Source organism: Siniperca chuatsi, linkage group LG10 (genome assembly GCF_020085105.1).
Source record: "Siniperca chuatsi isolate FFG_IHB_CAS linkage group LG10, ASM2008510v1, whole genome shotgun sequence".
Lineage (NCBI taxonomy): Eukaryota > Metazoa > Chordata > Actinopteri > Centrarchiformes > Sinipercidae > Siniperca > Siniperca chuatsi.
Window position 1 is genome coordinate 18741448 of NC_058051.1, and position 23640 is coordinate 18765087.

At 41.5% G+C, this 23640-nt stretch overlaps 1 protein-coding gene and 1 long non-coding RNA gene across 12 annotated transcripts in view; one reads left to right on the forward strand and one right to left on the reverse strand.

Moving 5' to 3' along the window:
• The window catches only part of LOC122883508 (cyclin-dependent kinase 17-like), a 33289-nt gene extending 16332 nt beyond the window's left edge, over positions 1-16957 (reverse strand). For 3 of the 11 annotated variants that reach the window (XR_006379650.1, XM_044212282.1, XM_044212280.1), the window contains exons 1-3: positions 16793-16955; positions 13568-13732; positions 2599-2732 (exon numbers count right to left, since the gene is read on the reverse strand). Coding sequence is in view for 10 of the 11 variants with exons in the window: in XM_044212282.1 (XP_044068217.1) it covers positions 2599-2732; positions 13568-13732; positions 16793-16955 (462 nt within the window). In the remaining variant the exon portion in view is untranslated. Of the gene's footprint in view, positions 1-2598; positions 2733-4691; positions 4774-5695; positions 7703-13567; positions 13733-16792 lie in introns of those variants that run through there. The other 8 variants (XM_044212287.1, XM_044212285.1, XM_044212286.1 and 5 more) reach the window with 6 other exon arrangements.
• On the forward strand, positions 8399-22362 carry LOC122883514. The gene is made up of 3 exons (XR_006379652.1): positions 8399-11010; positions 16858-21778; positions 22263-22362. It is a non-coding gene; the product is annotated as an uncharacterized LOC122883514 (long non-coding RNA).
• The last annotated feature ends 1278 nt before the right edge of the window (positions 22363-23640 follow it).

Consider the following 23640-nt stretch of genomic DNA (forward strand, 5'->3'; position numbering starts at 1 on the left):
TGCCATCTGTGAATGAATGATGAATGATGATGTGAATGGAATTTATGTCTAGTAAGGCTAAATGAAGGGCCAGTGCAAGCCCACTACATGATGGGTTCCAGAGAAGATACTAGAGAGTTTCAGGTTAATTTTTAGAAGACATTGTTGGCAGAGTGAGAAGGTTGGCACACCGCTATTCCCAAGCTCACAAACTCATCTGGAACACCAACCTACTCCACATCAGCGAGAATAACTTTCACTTCCTGGCCATTGCTTGAATACTGAATGACTACTAAATACTACTGAATACTACTGAATTTGTGTGATGCTACTTTTCCCACAATGCATCGCTTCTATATGCTATCCATGTAGGACATGTTCACTGGCAAGGTGCCAATCACACATTGTTTCCATGGCAGCGGTGGCTGGCTGGCCCAGTCCCAACAGCCCCACGGTACGTGTCCTCGATTGTGTGTGTGTGAAATGATATGTGTGTTTACATGTGAGCGTTAGTGGGAGGGTAGAAAGTGTGTGTATACCTGAAGATGAAAGGCAGAGGGATTTTACGCCTGTAATGGTTTTATCTAAGCCCACTGGCTAACATAACAACATCCAGTATTACATACAAGCCGTAACCCTAAGGACAGTGACAAACTACACAGTTTCGACATATACCCCCCCAAACATACACTCACACACACTGAAAACGTCAAGCAACGCTCTGCAGACTGCATAAGCGCATGTTATGAAAAATAAACCACAAACACATGCACTAACATGACCTACGGACTTTGACCTGAGCAATTTACACATTTGTAAGCTCCACTGAATGTCTGACTCAAAAAAGAGTAAACTACATGAAAAGCAAGCACTGCAAAACCATATACGGGAAGAACAACACACAAAGGTGCATATTCCTCCCATTAAAACACTTTTTCTTAAACTTTTCTTCTATTACACATCATATTTCATGCCATTCATAAAGCCAGCGACTTCTGATGACCAAAACAACAGATATGAACTATCCATTCTCCTTTTTAGGGCAACAATGGACAAAATGACACTCATGCCCTCTTATTATAGACTGAATGAAGACCCCTACACAAAAACACAAACACACATGTCCCCATACTCACAATGCAGAACAGCTCTAGTAGCTCCCTCATTGTCCTCCTTAAACGTGTCTTTCTATACACTTACACACATGCGTTTTCCACGATGCATGTGTCTGACCTGCCACATGACTGCACACACACTGACAGAGAAAAAGAGAGAGAGAGGCTGGCACTGTGGTAGAGTGCCATCCACATGCTCAGAAGAGGAGGAGGAAGAAAAAAGGGGAGGAGGAGGGGGAAAGCAGAAGTAGAGGAGAGAGGACTGGACAGATTCCTGAGGGGAGAAAGGCAGATGGGGGGGAAGGGGTAAACGGAGGGGGTGGCTGAGAGGAAACATTGTTTTTCTGTTCTCTCCCACTGTCATTTTGTCCTCCATCTCTCCTTTTGCCTCTTCTCTCTTATCATCTCCTGAGCCCTGTTCCTCTGGATCTCTTCTCTTTCTTTATCATCCCAAATATTTATTCCAACTTCCGTAATTACTCTCTCACCCCAGCATTTTCCTCTCCTTCCCTGCCCCCTTCTCGTTCTCTCTCTGTGGTAAAAATGGTCTAAATTAGCCCCTTCCACTGTTCACAGTAGTCAGAGGCAGCAGCCTGTGTGTCCAGAGGCATTTCCCGTAATACTGCTGCACTCATCACTGTGCAACTCCTTCAAACAGACACGCACATACGCATGCACACCCTGGCCGAGACATGAGCACATACTCAGGGATGTGGCAAAACAAAGCAACAAATAGCAACTTTACCTGTCCACAGACAGCACAGGTGCACTCACATAGAGAGGAGACTTACCGTATGTTAAACCCAGGCCTGTGTCTGAAATCGTTCACAATTCACTATATACAGGAGTCCACCACAGTATACCCTAATTATTGGACTCAAATAATCCCACAAAGAGTTAGAAAATCGATGATTATAAAATCAATGGTCACTAACTGAGAGCTAACTACCATCATGCATTTCACAGACGGGAAAAAATAAGTAAATTCAGACGGCTGCCAGATGAAAAGGAATGGCCTGAGTAGTGTCCGAATTTGCCAATTAGAAACTGTATATGTAACTATATATCGGCCAGTTGTTTTTAAAGATAAACACATATCATAAACAAACAATCTTGATACAGATCCTTTAGATTTTTCTTTTTTTGTGACCAAGATACATATTAAACAGGACATTTTACATTGTAAAAATCAACTTGTCAGTGCTCTCTGGTGGACAAACTATGTAATGGAGACACTTTCAAAATGACCTCAAACCTAGTTTGGCATGTCTGTACTGCAATTTCTTGTTACTTATCGGCCTACATGTACTGTATACCGATACTGCTATATCTGCAATAAGCTAATATCGGTTGACACATTGCTCTAGCTCTACCATCTAACACACTATATAGTCTGCATAGAATGCCCTATATAATGTGTAGTGAATGCTGAATAGTGAAGGAGTGAATGTTTTTGGATGGAGCCAAGGTGCAATCTGTGAGATGTGTCTCTGGCTTCCCATACCTCATTAGAGATGCGCCGATGGTGGTTGTTCCTCATACGGACCCTGACTGGACTCTGGACCTCATCAGAAGATGTCCCAGATGCCTGGTCGCTCTCCCCATCTGAACCCATCTTCACATTCTCATGGACGATACCTACAACACAAAGAGACTGTTTTTGTCAGAAATTCGACTCACTCATCCAACTCAGGTCTTTTGGACTGCTTTGTTTTTGTTGTTTTATTGCACATGTTTCTTTCACTCCTTTCTCATCCTCTGTCACTCTCTCCATGCACCCATCAGAGGACACAAGCTTTTGATTTCATTCACCCCTCTGAGAAAGCCATAGAAGGGTCTCAATCCCCAGATGATGGATTGTACCACCAGACATGCAGGGGTGTTAGCCGAGTGTGTATAAAATGCCATGGGTAAGATGAGGAGGTCAGAGATCAATATCACCCTGCATGCAATGGGAGCTTTCCCGTCTTTGCCTGCCACACCCACCCCCCACATCTCCATTCCACCCCTAGTCCATCTGATTAATGAGTCACAGAGCAGCAGACCGGACTGCCTCCTTTCAATGGTCTGTGAATAAATGTGGGGGGTGCAGGGGTGTCTCTTTGGGTTTCAGTGCTCTCAAGTCTGGGTCAAGTACAGCACATAAATGTGTGCATCTGTGTGTGCATGTGTGTGCGTGTGTGTGCGTGTGTGTGTGTGTGTGTGTGTGTGTGTGTGTGTGTGTGTGTTTGCGTGTGTATGTGCATGTTTGTCTTGTGTTTGGTAAAAGAAACTGCTTCACGAGAGGAACTGACAAATGTGCTCACTCCTAACGCTGGTAACATCTTTCCTTACCATCATCAACTGTTTACACTTTAAACAGTCACTATAGGCAGAGGAGTGACATATAGAGGGAAGATTAGGGGATCTGGGGGTAGAAGAGGAAAGACAGTGAAGGGTATATTTTATTAATTTCTTCAATTATTTCACAAATTGTTGGTTCATTTATATATTTTACACAATTTATCAATAGGTTCATTTATTTCATAATGTCTTTTTTATTTATTTAGTATTGAACACTTTGGGGTTCCATATGCATTGGCCTGAACATATTTGTCACAAATGTATAGTATGTCACCTTCTGACTGGGTACTTTCCCTAAAATGTAAAACCTATTGTTGCCCTACTTGACTTAAACCTTCCATAAACCTTCCAAAAATCAATGAAAACTGTTTGATGTTGGATTTCTTTCAGAAGCCAACATTACATATGAATTGTGTCAGATGTTTTCTTTCTGAGACAGTCAACTACCTGTGTAGATCCCAGCTGCTAATTTCAGCCTACATCTGTCCAAAACCCAGCCCAAACACAATCAATCTGTGTAAATGCTTAGTAAACCTCTTCGTAGTCATTTCAATCTCTAAGTCTGATGTACTGCCTGTGGCCTCAAAGCCAGACACAAGAAAACAGGGTATGCATATAGAATAGCTTGGTAAGAAAACTGAGCAGTCGGTAGTCATATCAGGAATCAACCCTCACAACCCTGATGGTGAAACATTAAACTCAAGGTAACTGACACCAGAGTGAGGGGAAATTGATCCAGGATATCTACATACTGACAGACGCACACACATGACCACACGCTCATGACAAGTGAGTATCCAGTACTGCTATTATGTCACAGGTCTTTCTCACTTTCTGAGAGGCCCTGATCTCATCTGTTTATGTAAACAGTCAAGCAGATGCAGGTGGATCAGCCAAGATGACTGACCTTGGAGGAAAATTCCATTACCTGGGCCCCGAAGTAATATGATACGATAATGTTCTGCTAACACATACAGTAACGCGCATTTGTCTCTCTTATACCAGCTTCCCCAACACGCCTTCTCTCCTCAAAATTAAGTCCACTCACATGTACTTCCTAATCACACAGGACATTCTTTTACGGTCTCCTGTAGGTTCTTTCTGCTCTATTTCCATAGCAGACTAAGAGCAGACATTAAATGTCATGAGCTACCACTGCCTCCCTGTTTCAAGCCAGGCCGGCCTAGTTAGGGTTGCTGACTCCCTGCTAGCACATCTGGAAGAGTGAGTGGTTACTTTTAGGACCATCCTTACCTCACCCAACTCTGCATGTGCTCCACTTAGCTGGAAATCCATCTCCGGTACATGTTGGCAGTGCCTCAGAAGATGATTGAAAAGCCAGTGGAAAGGATGTTAAAAGAAGTAAAGTAAATTTAAGATTCGCTTCAAGAGCCCTTCAAAGAGTAATGGAAATCTTGGAATTTTTTGTCATAAGAACTCACTCGGCAAGGCCAGACATCGAGTTCAATGGGTTTCTCAAGGGTGCACTGGTAAAATTAATAGTCACTGTCCACATCCAATGCATTACCCACTATTATTACTAGGCTTTGAACTGAATCATTTTACTTCTTCTTTTTGCTCTTAGGCCAGGAGTTCCCAAAAATATTCTTAGGAAAAGGACAGCAGACATCTGAATTTGGCATGAGCAGCAAGAATAGAGATACTGCAGTCATTGTGCTGACAAGCAAATGAATAAAATATTCAAAAGAACTTGAAGGACTCACTTAATTTCTCTAAGGAGTCCATGGGATCCCTGAAGATACCCACACACACTGCCCTGGGCCAAACCACTGCATCTTTAATCTTTAAACCAGCCACATAAAGGAAATAATGATTTGAAACTGATACGTTTAAGATGTTCAAAGTTGTAGGATCAGCAGATTCTGAGAGAAAGCTACTTAACATAAATCCATGTCTTTGTATCTAATAAAACCTTACGACACATGTTTGATCTTAATTTAATGTCCCACAGAGTAAAATCAGTATATACAGACATTTTACATTAATACAATAATAAATGCATTGTTAATGCAATGGGAATACAACTATTCTAGGCCTTTATATGGAACAAAGATGTAGATTTACTTATAATATAATTTATTGAACAACATTTTACCTCTGAAAAATCAATCAATCTCATACATGTTGTTATAAAAATTGCTGTCATCTGTCATTTTGGAACTCAAATTGGATCTGATTAAATGGAGGATCGGGATGTAGATGAACTTGATAATGGAGACGACAGTGATGAGACTCACCAATACGGTTTCCTGGAGGACGGCATGAGTCCAGAACCCGAAGCATACGGAAAGGTGACAGCCTCAGTGGGGTGTCTCTCTCCCCCGTTCTCATCCCCTCTCCAATTCTATTCTCACCCATCCTTGAGTCTCCCACACTGGGAGCACGAGCAGAGCACCCTTGGGGGTTGCCTGACATATCCATTGTTTCCGAGGATTCAAAGCACTACAGTTGAAAGTGCGATTAAAAAATACATTTCACAAATAGATGGAAAAAAAAATAACCGGGCCTTGTCGAGGAGTTGAAACCACTTCAGTCCAGTCTTAGTGTCCAGTCAACATGTCTGGGTGGGACCCAGGCTTCAGGAGTTGTAGCTGATTGAGGGTCAAAGCTTTCTGGGCACAAGCCAATCTTTAGGATGTCTCTGTATCTCAAGTAGTACCCCATACAGTAAAGAACAGGTCTTGGGAGGACAGTGCAGACTGCACAGGCACACTAATCACAATGCAACTCCCTCGGCTACTATTCCACTTTAACACTCTCGCTCTTTTTACCCGTAGACACTCCCTCTCCCCACCTCTCCTTCTTTCTCGCTCTTATTCTCTCTGCAGTCACACTCTGCTTGCTGACTAAGGAAGGTCAAACGCCATGAAGGTAGACAAAATGCTGCAGAGACAGTCCAAAACACACAAGCTGGAAATTGTTACACCCCATCATCTCAGAATAGCAGGTGTTCTGTCTCCATCTATATGAAGCACACACACACGTGCAGAAACCCAAACTTACAGCTCCTCCTAGGAAGAAAACACTTTCATCTGTCTGGTGTTCAACTATCTGAGCTCTTTGGCTCCCAGCTCTTTCCTTCTTTCTTGTTACTTTTTCATTCCCAGTTCAGTGTCTTCTTCTTTTTCCTGATGTTTTTCTCCTTCTCTTTCTCCTGTTCTTCCACTGTTATTCAGCACACCACTCTATTAAGGCTGTTGTGCTGCTCTCCTTCCTTCCACTCCCTTTCTCGATTGCTCCTTCCTTGCCTCTGGCGCCCCTATCAGTGCTTTCAGTGTTGTTAGTCCTCTTGCTCCCTCCCTTCACCTTGCTATTACTCTCCTCCCTCTCATGTGATACCAATCTCTCTCTCACCCCCTCTTCTTGTCTCTATCTCTCCCTCCCTCGCTTTTCCTATCTCTGTCTGGATCCAGAGATGGTGTTGAATATACAGTAGATTCCTCTCTTTCTATTCAGGAGCCAATGACAACATTTTCTGCCTGATCAGGCTCTTTCTTGCACTCCGTCTCTATCGCTCCATCTCATTCGCCTTCCCTCTCTCTTGCTCCTTCCCTCCTCTCCACCCTTAGCCTCTTTGTCCTTATCACTTCCTAGCGCAGAAATTGAAACCCTGAGGCTTTTGAGTGACGCCTCTGGCATCCTAGCTCACATCTTCCCCCTCTCATACATTCTCTCTACCCTCCTCTTTCTCTTTCTTCCTCCGTCCTTCCCCGTGGACCTGAAAAGCACAGGCCATTATTCATGCTCAACCCATGCATACATACACACGCGCTATCCCCTATACATGCCACTGCACACATTACTGTACATGCCTATACAAAATACACACATAAATGGCTCTATGTGACACACCTGCAGAGCATACACAATATGAACAAACACATTCCTCAAACAAGGAACTATTCAGCAGGATGTAGAAATGTTAATCCTGAAGAATATTTTGCTGCACTTGAAAAAACACCAGTGTTTTCTTTGTACAGATCCCCAACTTCCATTCCAAATAAAATGTGCAGTATTGACTGAGGGGGGCACCACCACAGTGTTTCGACAGTTCTATAATGTAACCAGCATGCTTAAAGGTCCCATTACTTCTTTAATGTGATCTATTTCCTGTTACAACATGACACTGAGGGATCAATCTGAAGTGGAAAGCAATGGGCTGTTAGTTATGGAGAGAATTGATTTGATTGGACGGACAGAAAGGCGGGGTAATTGAGCATTTTTTTTATCATAGAAAAGGTTTCAGTCGTAGTCATCTGGACACTGTTTTCAGAATCAAGACGTTTTGGCTCCCATCCGGAAGTCATTCTCAATTGTGAAAAATGGACCGGGAACTCAGAAGCTACTCTGTGTTACATAAGCCCTGCCCTCAGGAAGGAGTCTGCTTGAGTATCTGTTGATTACTCTGCCTAGTTTCACCAGCATTTTCTTTACTTAATTTGCTTGGATTTTTTTTTACAGTTGTTACACCTATTAGTACAGTCACAATTGAAGGTGTGGTGTTTTCTAGGACATACCTTTTGGTACTTTGGTACATTTAACCTAGTACTGTACTTAAGTACAGTTTTGAGGTGCTTGTACTTTACTTGTTTCCGTTTTATGCTACTTTATACTTCTACTCCACTACATTTCAGAGGCAAACATTTTTTGTACTTTTTATTCACTGCATTATTTAACAGAGATAGCTACTAGTTGTATTTCAGATTTGGATTTTATATCCAAAACATATCATCAATTTATAAAATATGATTCCTTGTTATAGATTAAACAACCCAACAGTATACGAAGCAGTTAAGATTAGCTCCACCTCGACCAACTATAATAGGCTAATAATAGACTAAAGATCCAATAATATAATCATATAGAAGTGATGGGGGCCATTCTGCATAATAAGTAGTTTTACTTTTGATAATTATATTATATAATGTACATTTTGCTGCTAGTACTTCTGTACTTTTAAATTAATTTTGAATGTGGAACTTTTACTTTTAATGGAGTATTTTCATAATATAGTATTGCTACTTTTACTTCAGTGAATGATCTGAATACCTCTTCCACCACTGGAAATAACAGTATCCAGGAAATTCAAGTGCTCATTTCATGGGACCTATAAAGTGTGAGTGCTTTATACAGATGATAATCTGATGTATTTTTGAGACTGTCTGATTGAAGTATATTTTTTAAAGGACAATCCAGCTGTATTTTTGAGAAATATGCCACCATAAAACTAACATAAAAAGAAGTGTTGAATGGCAACTGCATTCAAAATGTCAGCAAGATAAATCATCAAATCGGATTAACACTTTAAAAAAACTGTTCCTCAAATGTTTTCGACAACTGTGAGATAAAACCTCACCTCTCCCGTAGTGTCAATAATCAGGGTGCCTTGTAGGCCTTCCTGTAACTAACAAAACACAGTCAGAAAAGCTTTCACACCCTAATGTCAATAACGATGCATAAGAGCATTTACACAAACACACAACCATAACTGCCATCAGCTAAAATGTAATGTAATAAAATGTATAATTGGCTTAGATAAGTAAATATCTGGGATCGTTGGCATACTGTATACTTAACACATCTTGAAAACATGTTTAATCTAGCTAGGTGTGGAAGGTGTATTAAAATAAATATTTGAGAGGACTGGGTAAGTGTGCAGTGTTTACTTCAAATACTATACATGAGATGTACTTATGATTGTTTTCTTTGGGCCATTACTCTACACTTTAAATTTGATTCAAGTAAAAAGTAATGGCCATTTACAGTGCATTGACAGACATATATTGATGTAGAGTGCTGCATCCTTGAGCTTAAAAAAATCAAGGACAAAAGCTCGCCAATCAGCCCTCCACCCATCACTGTCTCCCTGTCTCTTTGTAGTCACAAGTGCAACGGTATACATCAAAGATGTCTCTCTCTTGCTCTGCAGTCACCTCCACGGAGCTTTTCACTCCCTTCAAGGTCTCATTCACTGTCACTTTTTCTTGCCACCATGTTTTAAACATCTTCATTGTCACATTTGTTTGGCTACATTTGAGCTTCCAATTAAAATATACCACAAATTACCATAAATACCACAGTCTGCCTCAAGACTAGTGAGACAATAAAAATCAAAGAGCATATAACATCCCCAAAGAACACACACACATACGGAAATGAACTCGCAAGGCTGGAGGGAGGGAGAATTTAGACTGCAGTAATTACCTCTAAACCTTTTATCTGCATCTAAGGAATCTTATTATTCAATTACTGGGACTGGAGTGCCTACTGTCGGCTACTGGCTCCGTATGTGTTGGTCCCCAACGCCTCACCCACCCCCTTCCTTTCCTATATAGCTCTGAAAATCACCAGCATTCTTTAGCAACATCTTCGCCTCAAGCATAAGCTAGTGTAACAGCAAGCCTCCCTAACACACACAAAAAGCTTACAAGACCAACTACATAAAAGGAGTCCACTCCATTGTTCTTATTAAATCCAATCTGGGAGTGAGCGAAGAGGGTTAGGGTGAGCAAATGGATGGCCGAGAGTGTAGGGAGTGAGGAAGAGGGCTACAGAGATTAATGCAGTGTTAATGCATTACATTAAATCCCTGGCAGAGACAAGGTCTCTCATGGTGTACAATACACAGGGAGAGATAAGGGTGGTCTAAAAAGCTTTCCATCTTTTATCTTTGTCCCATTCTGGTTTTATCTGGAGGTTAAATATAGTATATTATATATTTTGATGTATGTAGAAAGAAAGAGACAGGGACACAGGGAGAGAAAGAACGAGAGGAGGCATCTGTGATACTATCAGAAATAGCAGCCTGCGACAGGGTTTGGGACAAGTAGGCAGCTTTCAGCAGAGTCCTGTTTCTCGGTAAAACAGACAGAAGGGCCAACTAATCCTCAACAGTGTAAATACAGATCTTCATGGAGAGATGAGGTAGCGGTGAAAAGCAAAAACGAAAAGTGCAGTGCTCATCTTTCCTCACTGTAAGTACAGTGTAGTGGGAGTGGGTGTTGGCCCAGTTAGCAACAGATGAATCACCAACCTGTAAAAGCTCTCTGGCTCTGGCTACTGGCCAAACACCTCTAACATACACATATAACACTGCAGTCAGGCCCACTTACACAGATGAAAAGTACATGTAACTGAGTACTCCTATGGATGGATAGAGCTAGTTAGAAAAAGACAGTGAAAGGGAGAGAGAGAGAGAGAGAAAGGGTGGGCAATCTCTTTAGTGCAGCAGGAAAGAGAGATTGCATCATCATGTCGCTCTATTAAAGGGTGCGACGTGCTCTGACTGCTGAGTGGCACACAGTGAGTCAGCGAGACCAACCAGTGGGAAACACACACACACACACAGCGAACCTCTTAACATTTCAAACTATACCTTATCGTGATTGTAATAATAGAATAGCATCTATTCTAGGTTCTGAGTCAAGCAACATCCTTTTAGGGGCTTTTCTGAGCTCAGAGAAAGCTGTGGATTTCACAGAATGAAGTCACTCTGCCAGACCAACAGTCTGTGGGCTTAAGACTGGTACATTCATGTTTCTACAAATTACAGGTATTTCTCCATATTCCATACACTTTCATCATCTCTCAAACAGTATATTGGAAATGACTTGTAACTATCTTAATTTACTATCTTAAAATACTATGTTAATTTGCTGATATTCATAGATTTTGTCCTTGCCATTCTCATAGTCCCAACACATTCTTGTGTTCTAACATGTGTCATGCTTAAAAGAATAGTTTGACATTTTGGGAAATACACCTATTCTCTTTCTTGCTGAGTGTAAAATGAGAAGCTTAATACCGCTTTTATACTGTATCTGTTCGTTAAATATGAAGCCACAGCCAGGAGACTGTTAGCTTATCTTAGCACAAAGACTGCATCCTACTACTGCTGCCAAACAGCTGAGTATCTTACCTCAATACCTTGTAGGTAGCAACTAAAATGTATACGTGGCACAGAGTATTGAAAACCATCAAATGCTGAAAGCTGGTATCGATTGTCTGGTTTGATTCGGAATCTAATTTACTTATTATTTGATCGGATAGGGTAATCTATTTTAGGCAAAGTTCTTTTGCAGCTTCCTGTGTTTAGACAGCATTGAACATTTGAGAATTTTGGCTTTTTTTGTTTAATGAAAAACAAAAAAAATGTTTATACTTCAACGTCAAATGCAAATGCGTGTACGTCAAAGTAAGGTATCACAAATATTAGTATATAGTATTGTTTTGGTATTGGTACCGAAACTTATATCCAGCTGTGTGCTGCTGTCCCTGTTTCATCCATCCATTCTTATCGTATTCCCAGCTTGCAGGATTGCAATGAACTGTAAGCTCCTGATACAAGACTAGTTTTCTTGTCAGCCAGAGTTCATTGGATGCAAAGAGTGTCGTTGTGGTCTATCTGCAGTTCACTCAGCCGAGGACTCAGGGGATACACAGTACAAAGCTAATACGACTCCTGAAGGAGCCATTGTGGAACTACCACTCCCCTTCTCTGTCGCTCCCTGCTTTCATCTATACTTTTTATTTCTCCCTCTCTATCGCTCAGTTCCTGGTAATCAATCTCTCGCCATTTTCTAAGCTCCATTTCATTCTAAACTCATCTCCAACCAAGTCTTCAGCCCCTTCCGATTGCCTCCATCCTTGACTTTCCCTTCCTCACTCCATCCCACTGCTCCTGATATAAGCGGTTCTGCCACAGTGGGAAATGAGATTACTGGGATCCATATAGCACGTTCCATTACATAATGCAGACAAACAGAAGGAAAAAGTGATTGTATGAGCATGTGGATGTTGTGAGTGTGTGCATGTCTGTGTGTGTGTTGGATTAAGGTCATTAGAGTTTTAACCTTCCAGATTGGTAGTAAATGTTGGGAGGATAGCCAGGTTGTGTCAGTAAATACGGTTTTAAACTCACTGAAATCCCACATGTATGCATCCATGCACAAAACACACACACACACACACACCTTTATGGTGAGCAACATTGACATCTACATGACATCAATGTGCGTGTGTGTGTGTGTGTGTGTTTGTGTGTGTGTGTGTGTGTGTGTGTGTGTGTGTGTGTGAGAGAGTGAGTTTTCCACCCACAGGTGGCAGTATTGCTCAAGCTTGACATTGCTCTGGTGAAACACTCATGAAAATACACAAATGCACTGCTGAATATTAAGTTATTCTTAAAGCATGCAAGGACAAAAAGATACAGAAGAGTTCTCTCTATTGAACTACTGACAGACAGAAGAAGTGAATATATGCAGAAAATGTTGTTACAACAAAGAAAATGACAAAGGAAAAACTGGACTATAGGAATGATACAGGAAACAGTGTTGTGAGTTGTCTATGTGTGTAAGTGTAATGTGAGGGAGTGTGTTTGTTTCAGTGGTGTTACTCAAATAAAAGTAGCAAGGTAAAAATACTCCTCTACAAGTAAAAGTCCTACATTCCAAATTTTATTTAAGTTGAAGTACAGAAGTACTAGAAACAAAATGGACTTAAAGTATCAAAAGTAAAAGTACTCATTAGGCAGAGAATAGCTCCTGTCATTGTTATATTATATTATTTGATTATTCTTACTGATGCATTACTTTGCATTTTACATTGTAGCTGATTTAAATAAAGCCAATTTATATACTAAGTACTGTATATACTTTTGGATAATTTAATCTGTAACAATACATCAGAATTTATAAATGGATCATATAATTGATCAAAGTAACAAGTAACTAAATGTCAAATAAATGTAGTGGAGTACATTATTGGAGTACATTATTTGCATATAACAATATTTGCCTCTTAAATGTAGTTGAGTAGAAGTGTAAAGTAGCATGAAATGGAAATACTCAAATACAGTACAAAATTGTACTTAAGTACAGTACTTGAGTAAAAGTACTTTTCACTACTGGTTTGTTTTAAAATGACTCCCTTACTGACTTCTGGCATAAAATGTGCTTCAGGCTTTGGTTTAATTCTCCAAACTGAATATACAGAAATTTGGAATTAAACCAGTTTACTTAGCACATCCAGCTATATGTTTTTCTTTGTGCTTTTGGGTGCGTGCATGCATCACGGTGTAAATGTGTGTGTCTGTGTGTGTGTGTGTGTACCCAGAGATCCAGTCCTGTGCAGGCTCAGGTAGGCTCTGTCTCTTTCCAGCCCCCCACCTGGCTCTCTGCGCAGGGCAGTGCGGCCCAGATGACCAGCATATTGACGCAGGAAGGAGGGAGCACTGTGGGAGGCGGGAGGGTGCACGGCACACACCACCATGGGCTCTGAGACACACGATGCAGGCGGACAGCCAGGGACAGAGAGAGAAAACGAAGGGAGAAAATAAAAGAGTGCGAGAGAAGGCAAGAGAGTGAGGAGAAAGCTCAGAAGGACAGCAGGTTGACAAAAATGAGAAAGAGGAGGGGGTCAAAACCAGAAAAAAGACAAGACAAGAATAAAGGAAAAAGGGAGAAAGAGAGGAATGAAGAGTTGAGGAATAGCAGGAGAGAGGGAACAGAAGCAACAAAAAGAGAAAGAGGAGAAAAGATGAAACAAGGTCACACAGAGACAAGACACAGAAAGGTAGCAGAACATGTAGGAACAGTACAATATGTAGCAGTGATAGATAAAAGGGTGGAATGCATCCAGCTGCTGTACTCACGTTAGAAGAGGAAGCAGTTATGGCACACAGTAATAGCCATGGAAAATGTATGAGGCATGAGGCATGCATAGTGGAAAATATGTTGAGTCATGGACTGATAAAGGAAACAGGCCACAGAGGTAAGGGAGTAACCAAATCACTAATGGAAGCAAGAATAGATATTTAGCTAACTGTTCGTCGAAAATCAAAGTCTGAGGGTCAAATATAAGCTTCTGGATAAACAAATGCTCCTTTCTGACCTGTTCAAAGCAAAATATCTTAACCCAACCCCTCACAAATGTGTGGAACACCCTGTCAGTATGCATGTATCATCACCTTTCTTTCACATTCATTAGTATTAATGAATTCGTTTTGCAGAATGTGGCTAGAAGCCAATATGTCACTTCTCCTATCTTTCAAATAATCCCCAATTTCCTCCACACTGCACTGTAAATTCCACAGTGATCCCCAAGCATTAGGGTTTAATGTTCTTCTAAAATCCTCACATGATTCCCTCACAGTCTTGCCCTCCAGTAACACGGGTCTTCCAAGAACACAGTGGAAGAACAGATCTGAGGTCAGCGTCAGAGTCAACGTTGCTTCTAATTAGCACTTTGAAAAATGTGCAGAGTATTTTTTACCGCTCTTTTGCACAGTCTGACTAAGATATATAGAGATGTTGGGGTCGGGAGGGTGATACAGCAAGGGAAAAGGGCAGGAGGAGATGGTAAGAGCAGTGGTTAAAGTTTAATGTCCCTCTCATCATCATCTACATCACTTCCTCCATCCAGCTCCCTCTCACTTCCTTGCTCCTTGCGCACCCTGAAAATAAACTGACATAGCTCGAGCTATTAAAGCCTAAAGGTAGTGATGTAAAAATAGGAGGATATGGCAGGGAGTGAAATTAATCAGGTAGAGGTATGGATGTTGCAGCCCGGGAGCTGGAATAACAATTAGTAACAATGAAAAAACATTATCCCTCCTCGTATCCAACATCTCTAGCCTAGAACACAGCACAGCTATATTCGAACACTGAGACTTTTCTTGTTTTCTCACTTTCCGTTTGTCTTTTCACTTTCTTTTGTCTCTGAGACAAAAGCATCTGCTGAAACAGAGGCAACCTCCCTCACTCTTTTCTGACCTGGTTTCTGTCTGGATCCAGAGTAGGACGCAAACACACACAAAGACCAATCACACACACACACACACACACACACACACACACACACACACACACACACACAGTGTTTGTGTCAGGTGAGTTCTCTGATTTTTCAAAGGCGAAACTGCAATCCTGGAAGATGCCCAGCAGAGGGCACCCAGAGTTTCTGAGAATGACATTGCTTTTTGCACTTTTGAGCTAAGACTTTCGCTTTTGCTCATGTGAATACACAAATTAATGTATCTGAATTCACAACAAAGCTTTGTGAACTCATTCCATTATACTACTCCTTTCAGTCCTGATGATTAATTAGTGAAGCAAAGTGAACAGTGAAGTGATGGTGATGAAGCTGATGATGAAGCCTAGATGATGAAGGATGAAGGCTCCAATGAGTTGAAAAGCTCAGGTGAAACTTTTGTGTTTACATGTCTGTATGCCTTCATGAGAGTAGTGCATATTAATAAATATTAACACACAAACATTTTTGAAACACAGGCACATACTGTTTATGAGATATCGTAGAAAAGGTTTCAGTCGTAGTCATCTGGACACTGTTTTCAGAATCAAGACGTTTCGGCTCCCATCCATCAGTAATCAGGCCTATTGATATCAATAGGCCTGATTACTGATTACTGGGCCATCTTGAAACTATTAGGTCAGTTTCAGGTGAAACTAGCTATTTTCAGATACTCAGGCAGATTCCTTCCTGAGGGCAGGGCTTATGTAACTCAGAGTAGTTTAAATTTCCAGTTCCCGTCCAATTTTTTCACAATTGAGAATGACTTCCGGATGGGAGCCGAAACGTCTTGATTCTGAAAACAGTGTCCAGATGACTACGACTGAAACCTTTTCTACGATAGAACACTCCTGGACGAATGAGGGACTACACCGTCTTGTTTATGAGATACTTGTATTAACAAATACATTATTTCAGTAGTTCAGTGTAAATGGAAGACATACAAGAGTGGAGGACAGTGCAATATCTGCTGCCATAATTTTGCATAACCTTGCATCTCCTGTAATGATCAGTTATGACCTCTATTTTGACTCTCTCTGCCTACACCATCATTTGCAAACCACTACATCAGTTAATGCTTCTTCATGTACTGAAAAGGCTCCTAATGAAGCCTTAAGATCTTGAACTGTGTGAGCACATGGGAAATTGCTCTTTAATAGTGTGATTCGCCTGCTCCTGTGTGGTAAGACACTAGCCATAACAGATGTTGGAGTCAAACTAATCACTGTCTGACTCCCAAGAGGGTTATGGAGGTGACACAATTACTCTTCATGACAACACACCCCCTTGCTACCTTATTTTTTAAAGCTTTCTCTTCTGTTTTCCCCTGTTTTGAACTCAGATACTGTATTTACATGCATTATATAGAAATAATTCACATAGTATAGTATGTACAAGTATTACACACACACGTTATTCACATGAAAGATTTTTAAGTTTGTGTGTGAACTGTGAAGTATGAAATTGCACCCCTCACACATATTGTATGCCTGTGTGATGGCGTCTGCTAAGGTGCTCATTTATACCTGTGTGTGAATGCACTTGTTGACGTGTCTCACCGTTGTCCCTGGCTGCGGATGGCTCATCCAAGGCCATCTGTTCTGCCAGTTCGGACAGGGAGTCGTCAACGGGCCGAGCGCTGCGTAGAGACATGGACAGCCTCCGCTTGATTATCTTCATCCTGTCCATCTTCTCAACCGCACCACCAGGGCCCACAGGCCTGAGGGAGAGGAACAACCACCAACATCATCATCATCATCATCATCATCAGCACCACCTGCATCCCCATCATCATAATCATGGCCTTATAACCATCAACAGCTAGATCCACACTGCCCCGTTAATCTTCATTGTACAGTGAAACGACTGCAGTGCAGCCTCAACGCATTTTCTACAGTTCTTTGGGCTCCCGATGATTGTGTTTGCTCACGCAGCGTGTGTTCTCATTGTTATGTATCCCAAGTGCAAACATTGCAGAATAAAAGACACAGAATGAGAGAGCAGCCCCAGAGAGACAGAGAGAAAGAGTGAGAAAGAGAGCAACAAAAAATGCACAAAAACAAACATGTAAATGGCTGACTATGCAGCTCCCCAGAGGTTTCAGACAAGAGCAGCTCTCCCAGATGAGCTGTGATTGACATATATTTCACTGGCTCTTCCATCATCTACAGTATTCCAATACTAAAATGGCAGACAAAATTATCATACGACACCAGAATAAAGTTCCTCATACTCTATATACACACCATCTATGGCTGATTCTACAGTAGTCCAACCTATGCTAGAGGCCACGTGACAACAACCAAACAACTCTGGTGGAAAGCTGGTTTCAAACACTGTATATACTTTATGTAGTTATAGGAGAGAGAAGCATCCCATCCTTAAAATAAATGGGGGGGAAAGCACACAATGTTATTCCAGCAAAGTGCTCTTCATGTTCACCGGTGACCCGCCTATGTGTATTGTGTATTTGCATGTGTATACCTCTTAACGTCAGTGAGCTTTCAAAGCTCTATATTGTTTAGAGTGCCCCTCAGCAGACATTTAGAATCTGGTTTATGTGTCTATGTACAGTATACGTGTGTATTTATGTGTGTTGAAGACACTTTGTGTGCCGTGTGCCGTGTTCCACTCTGCTTTACTGGCCTGGAGGTAGAGGCAGCTATGGCAGAGTATTTCTGTCCCCCTTCCACTTCCTCCTACTTCTATCTAACCCAGAAGGGCTCAACAGCTGACATGCACAAGTGCGCACACACGGCACCCACTGCCTTTCTCTTTGTGTCCAACCTTGGAGGTTTCAACAAAAGCCATTCATCCTTTCAGGCTCTCAGTCTTTCAGGCCTATTAGAGACAGCCATTGCTCTGAGGGAATTCAAACCCAGCGATCCTCACTCAGGACGACTGGCTTTTTTTCACTAGAAGATGCGCTAAGGCGAGTATCCGTTGCTAACAACATTGCCTCTGCCAATTTACATGAGCCCAGTTGGATGCGGTTCGCACCTCAGCCGGAGGCGTTTCTCCAAGATGTAGAAAAAAGTTTAGAAAGGGAACAAAGGAGAGAAAGGAGAGCAACTCACATTCATTTCATAACATCCGTCACCCATGGATTATCAGTATGGAACGAATCTCCCTCCCCCTCTCATTTGCATGTTTTCCCAGACTTCACTAGGGAAGAAGCCTGCTCAGACGAGGAGATTGGGTTCTCCTCATGCAACCCCGCAGCCGTCATCCACGAATTTTCAGGAATAAATGACTTGCATTATGTTGGAACAGCCAATAATATAATGCTCTGCTTATTATATGTATGTGTGTGCAGGCACACATACAGACACACAATAATGACTAATTTCACAGTCTTCATCTTATCTCTGTTGAATTAACAGTAATGCAGTGGGAATCTCATTACCCAGCTGCTCATAGAGGGAAAAACTTCAGGGTACCACTGTATATTATATATGTAGTTGAGATTTCCAATTTTCTTTATAATATGATGAAATGAGGTGTAGTCTTGTAAATAACTACACAAAATAAGTAAACAACATTCATTTTATGGAAATATGTAACTAATAATATACTTATTTCTAGTTAGTTTGTAAACTTTTGCCAACTTCTTTTAAAGAATATTTTAGGAAATATCAGATGTACGCCTTTCAGCATCATTGTGCATTAATTATATCTTCTTGTTTATCTGTTAATGTAGGCTATGTATTTCTGCACAAATAAGAACATTTCTGCCTGACAACTGCATTAAGGTGGCTTTGAATTACTTTCTATCCCAGTTCTGATGCTATATTAATATTTCTGTATGTTTAAATCTTTGCTGTAATGCTACAAAATAAGCTTTGTGTAAATAAACTAAGGGCTAGGCTGCATTCAGTAAGATACTTTTACCATTAAGGATAATGTAAGACATTTCCAAATGTATAAATGGATGTGTTGGTCAGCAAAAAAAAAAGTTTCAGGAAGAATTAAGTGTTATGAATGTGCGTTGGATGTTGAGTCTTGTCTGGTGCAGATGGACGTGGCAGTGTGAAGAGCTTGGCAGAGGCACAACAGTGAGTGGGACGAGACATGTGGCTCCAGGCTGCAGCATGTGCAGGCCACACTCACCAGACACCCGGCAAACCACGAACAACTCTGATGCATAACTCCCACTAAACGGAGGGACGCACTCCAGATGATCTCACTCCTTCAAAGACACTACAAGCACTTCTGCTTATTTAGTCTTGTTTGAAGCAATACAGTGCACTGTTTATGAATTCACAAGCAGTATAACATGGGCTGTGCAATAAAACGAATACAAAAGAGCAAAGGTTAACTGATACAAAGGTGTAAAGGAATAAAACCTTCTCCAACTTTGTACTAAGTAATTTGTGTGTGTCTATTAACAGCATGTGTCCACATGCACATGGGTTTCCACATGTGTGTGTGGGTGGTTGCATGGATGTGGTAGCATGGAGGTGAGGTGAACTGACACACCCCTGAGGACAACAGAGAAGGAACACGGTCTGATTTATTCAAGACACACACCATTTGGGTTGCTAGGTTACAGGCCCAGGCTGGAACAGCAGTTTCTGTCTCTGAGGTACAGAGCAGAAGAAAGGAAAGGCGAGAAGCTGAGGATTCACAATTCACATCTCACTATCTCCCCTTTCTCTGTACTCCCCCCTATGCATGCACACACACACACACACACACACACACACACGCTCATGTCAGCTATAAAAACTTCCAGCCCTCCAGTGATCGGGATGCCACAGTGCTGCAGCATGCGATCCTTGCCAGCCTTGTTCTGGGATTCCTCTGCCAATTATGCCTCTTTAGGAGGAAGAATGAATGGACCTCAGGACCTGAGTCTGCAGTATACGCAAACCCTAGCTAGCTGCAAGTTTGGCACACACTTGTACAAACACACAGACATAGAAATTACTTTTATCAGAACAGAAGGAAAAATTCCAACAGCTCGTGAGCCCAAGATCTGATTTTGTTTCAGCCAGATATTGTCTTACCTCCTGTACCTCTCTTTCTTTCCTTTTCATCACAAACAAACAAGCATTCTTCTGTAATTCAGTGGCACATGAATCATACGCATGCATGCACTCACATACAATGTGGCAGAGCGGAATGGGCACTCAGTGGCACTCCGAACACGGCTTGGCACAGCGGCCTGAGGATGCATGAGTAATGCATAAATCTGCCCAACTACAGAATCCTACACACATCCACACAAACATAAACCAACAGATAACCCAAAAAGTAGTCCATTCTCCTTGTAAGACCAATGGCTCCTCCACAGCATCTCTTCTGTCACTTAACCAAAATCTCCAGAGTTAGATGAGATGACTAAGCAGAAGCACAAGACTGCAAAAAGACGAAAGACAAAAGATCTGAAATGCCATTTTCTGCCCCAAGAGGAGGAAGGAGAATAGAGTGTCTATCTCTGTAATTTTGGGGCGATCGGGCTCAAAGGGGTCACACAAAGATTCCTATGACTTGTTTTCCAATATCAATATGGCAAATGTATGCAAACATACATAGAAGTAATAGAAAAAGGATACAAAAGTCCTGAAATTCTTTATGATGTGTTTAAAGCCTACAAAACATATAACGAGGCACTTACCAAAACTTTAGTCAAATTGTCATTATGGTAATAAAACAGTTATAGGCCTACCATAACATATATAGGCTACAGTAATAACAGACAGTTGGTATTGGTCTGGGATTATTTGTGAGATTTTTCTGTCGGGGTGCATCGCAACGGCAAAGGCATTGACGGATGCGCGTGATTTTCTATCTGGACATCCCACACTGAGATGGGCATAAATAATTTTGCGCTTAATGCTACCTACTCCCTACACGCTGCTAAGAAATTGAGTGTTCGGAGCTTTCTATAGGCAATACTGTTCAGCCTATGTTGGTATTAGTATACAAGGCTACTTGCCATCGGCGAGGTTATCGACAACACTGCAGGACCGCAGGACCTGACTGTCACATTTGCGGACGAGCGAAGGTCCTGACAATATCCCATGTAACGAGACATGTCTGCAGGCAGAGCGCACATAAGTGGGCAGCAAGCAGCCGTGCGATAAATATCACGGGGTTCAAACCAAACACGCGGCGGTTCATTTCGGGCCTGGCTGGCAGAGATCCCTCTACCGTCCAGGCCTTTTGCGTTTTCGGTCAGTTCCTCTCGCCCCGTGTTTTCCTGACGTAACTATCCGGGAGGAGGAGAGTCAGGCAGGGAAAAGAAAAGTTACACAGCCACCCGGCCGGCGCAGAAACTCCATGGAAATAGGGCTGGGGTCACCTCTGAGAGCGTCCCGATGTTATGATTGTGGATTTACATGGGTCAGGACCCTGAAACCATTATAATATGTCCAATAAATTGATCTAGGAACTTAACTTTGAGTCTGTCTATGGTGCCCTTATCGCTATTTATCACTTTTATCTGCTACGGTGTCACTTTAATTTTCCTATTGCGATTCGGATTTTTTTCCAGCGATATTTGAAGGGTAAGTGTCCACGTTAGACACATAGACGCACACTTACGCAATATAACCGAGTCACAATCACCTCAAACCTTTGTTTTAACGAACCGAAAAATAACTCCACCTGCAATATCAGGTGATAGGACAACCGTGGCTATCGTTGCTTGTCGTCTCAACGTTGTCATAACAGGATCGAAAGCGTGGAGTGAAGACAGGCTGAATATACACAAACCAAAATACCGCGGCCACTGACCTGCTAGTGTTTCTGCTGCAGGAGACTATTGTTCCACTTGTGTATGGTAATCCAGGCAGCACGCTGGGGTGAATCCACTGCGACAAGTTCCTCCAACTAGCCTACTTTGCTGTAAAACACACCAGATTGCCTTTTAGCCGTGAAGTAAGTCTTGTCCCTGTGTTACACGGTGTGTCGCAGTGTCCCGTCGCCTGAGTTAGTGCATTGTTGACCTGTAATAATGCATTATTTGTCTTTCCATTCGCTTATAAACAGCACCGTCCCGTCCGGTGATGATCAGCCATATCGCTGCTGCTGTGTGGATCCCAAGTGGAAGCAGTGGCGTGATCCCGGAAAACACCGCAAGGGGTGTGTGAGTGCGCGCGTGTGTGTGTCTGTGTGTGTGAGACAGTGAATGTGTGCGACTCTCTAACCTCCACCCCCACCTCCAACCTCTCTCTGTCTGTAAAAAGGGGGGTCAGTTAGATTAATTTGGGGGGCAGTGCCACCAGGGAAATTAGCCTTCATTATCCAAGCCCCATTCCCATCTAAATATGCATCTCAGAGAAATTCTTTGTGAATAATACATAGAGTGAAAATTATGTAAATTCAACAGTATGATCCACCACTGCTTAGTTGGCATTAACATGAGTGGAAATATAGTCAAAGGATGATTGTTAAGTTTTGCTTTCCCCGTTGAAATACAAATTTCCTGTGGTCACAAAGTTGTGACGTCTAAATTCATATTGATACACACAAATTACTGACTAGAGTATAATTACAGTCTTAAACAGTCCAAACAATTATCCTTTTTTATATAAAATGGCTACTACCTGGATGACTAATGACGTGATGCCAAGATTTTCACATAACGTGCTTTAAATGTTTTGGAATAAAATAAATAAAATCCCACCGCCGGATCCCCAACTATTACCTCGGAAATCACAGATGACACAGCAAACGCAGTTGATGAGGAGATGTCTGCCTGCTGGTCTTCATCGCCACCATGCGGTTTATTCAAACAACAGCAGCATTTTTTCATTCATAAACCAAATTCATTCACTGGAGCAAATCATGTAGGGCCGGTTTCATCTATAGTCCCTGCATATGTAGCTATAGAAATACAACACAATAAAGGCAAGTCATGTAAAAGAATGCAATTCCATGTGAAATGCAACAAATGCGTTTTTGAAGCTTGTAGGCATACTATGTTTAATTTTGTTAAGAATGTATCAGAATAGCTTCAACTCCATGGTCACTCTGGGCTGGTTTAGTAGATTGTTTAACAATTAGACCATATGTTCTCAAAGAAGTCCTGAAACTCTTTAAGTTAATATTCTATGCAGTCACACAAAAATTATACATGGTGGGTTTTGAAAGCTGATTTTGATTAATATCTTTTTTCATTATGATTGTTTTTAGACCAAAAGTATTTAAATAAAAATATAATTAAGAGATTAAACAGCACGCCGCTGATTTTACATGTGAAGTACTCAGCCTGTAAAAAAATTATATAATATCTTCTGTGGCTTTAAAGTTAGCTTTCCAGTGTCTGAAAAAATTACTCTGATGATGTCATTAGGATTATCTCAGTTTAGGCTCGAAGTTTAACATTTTTAACATTTTTAACTGAGGGCTTGTGTCACAAACTGGG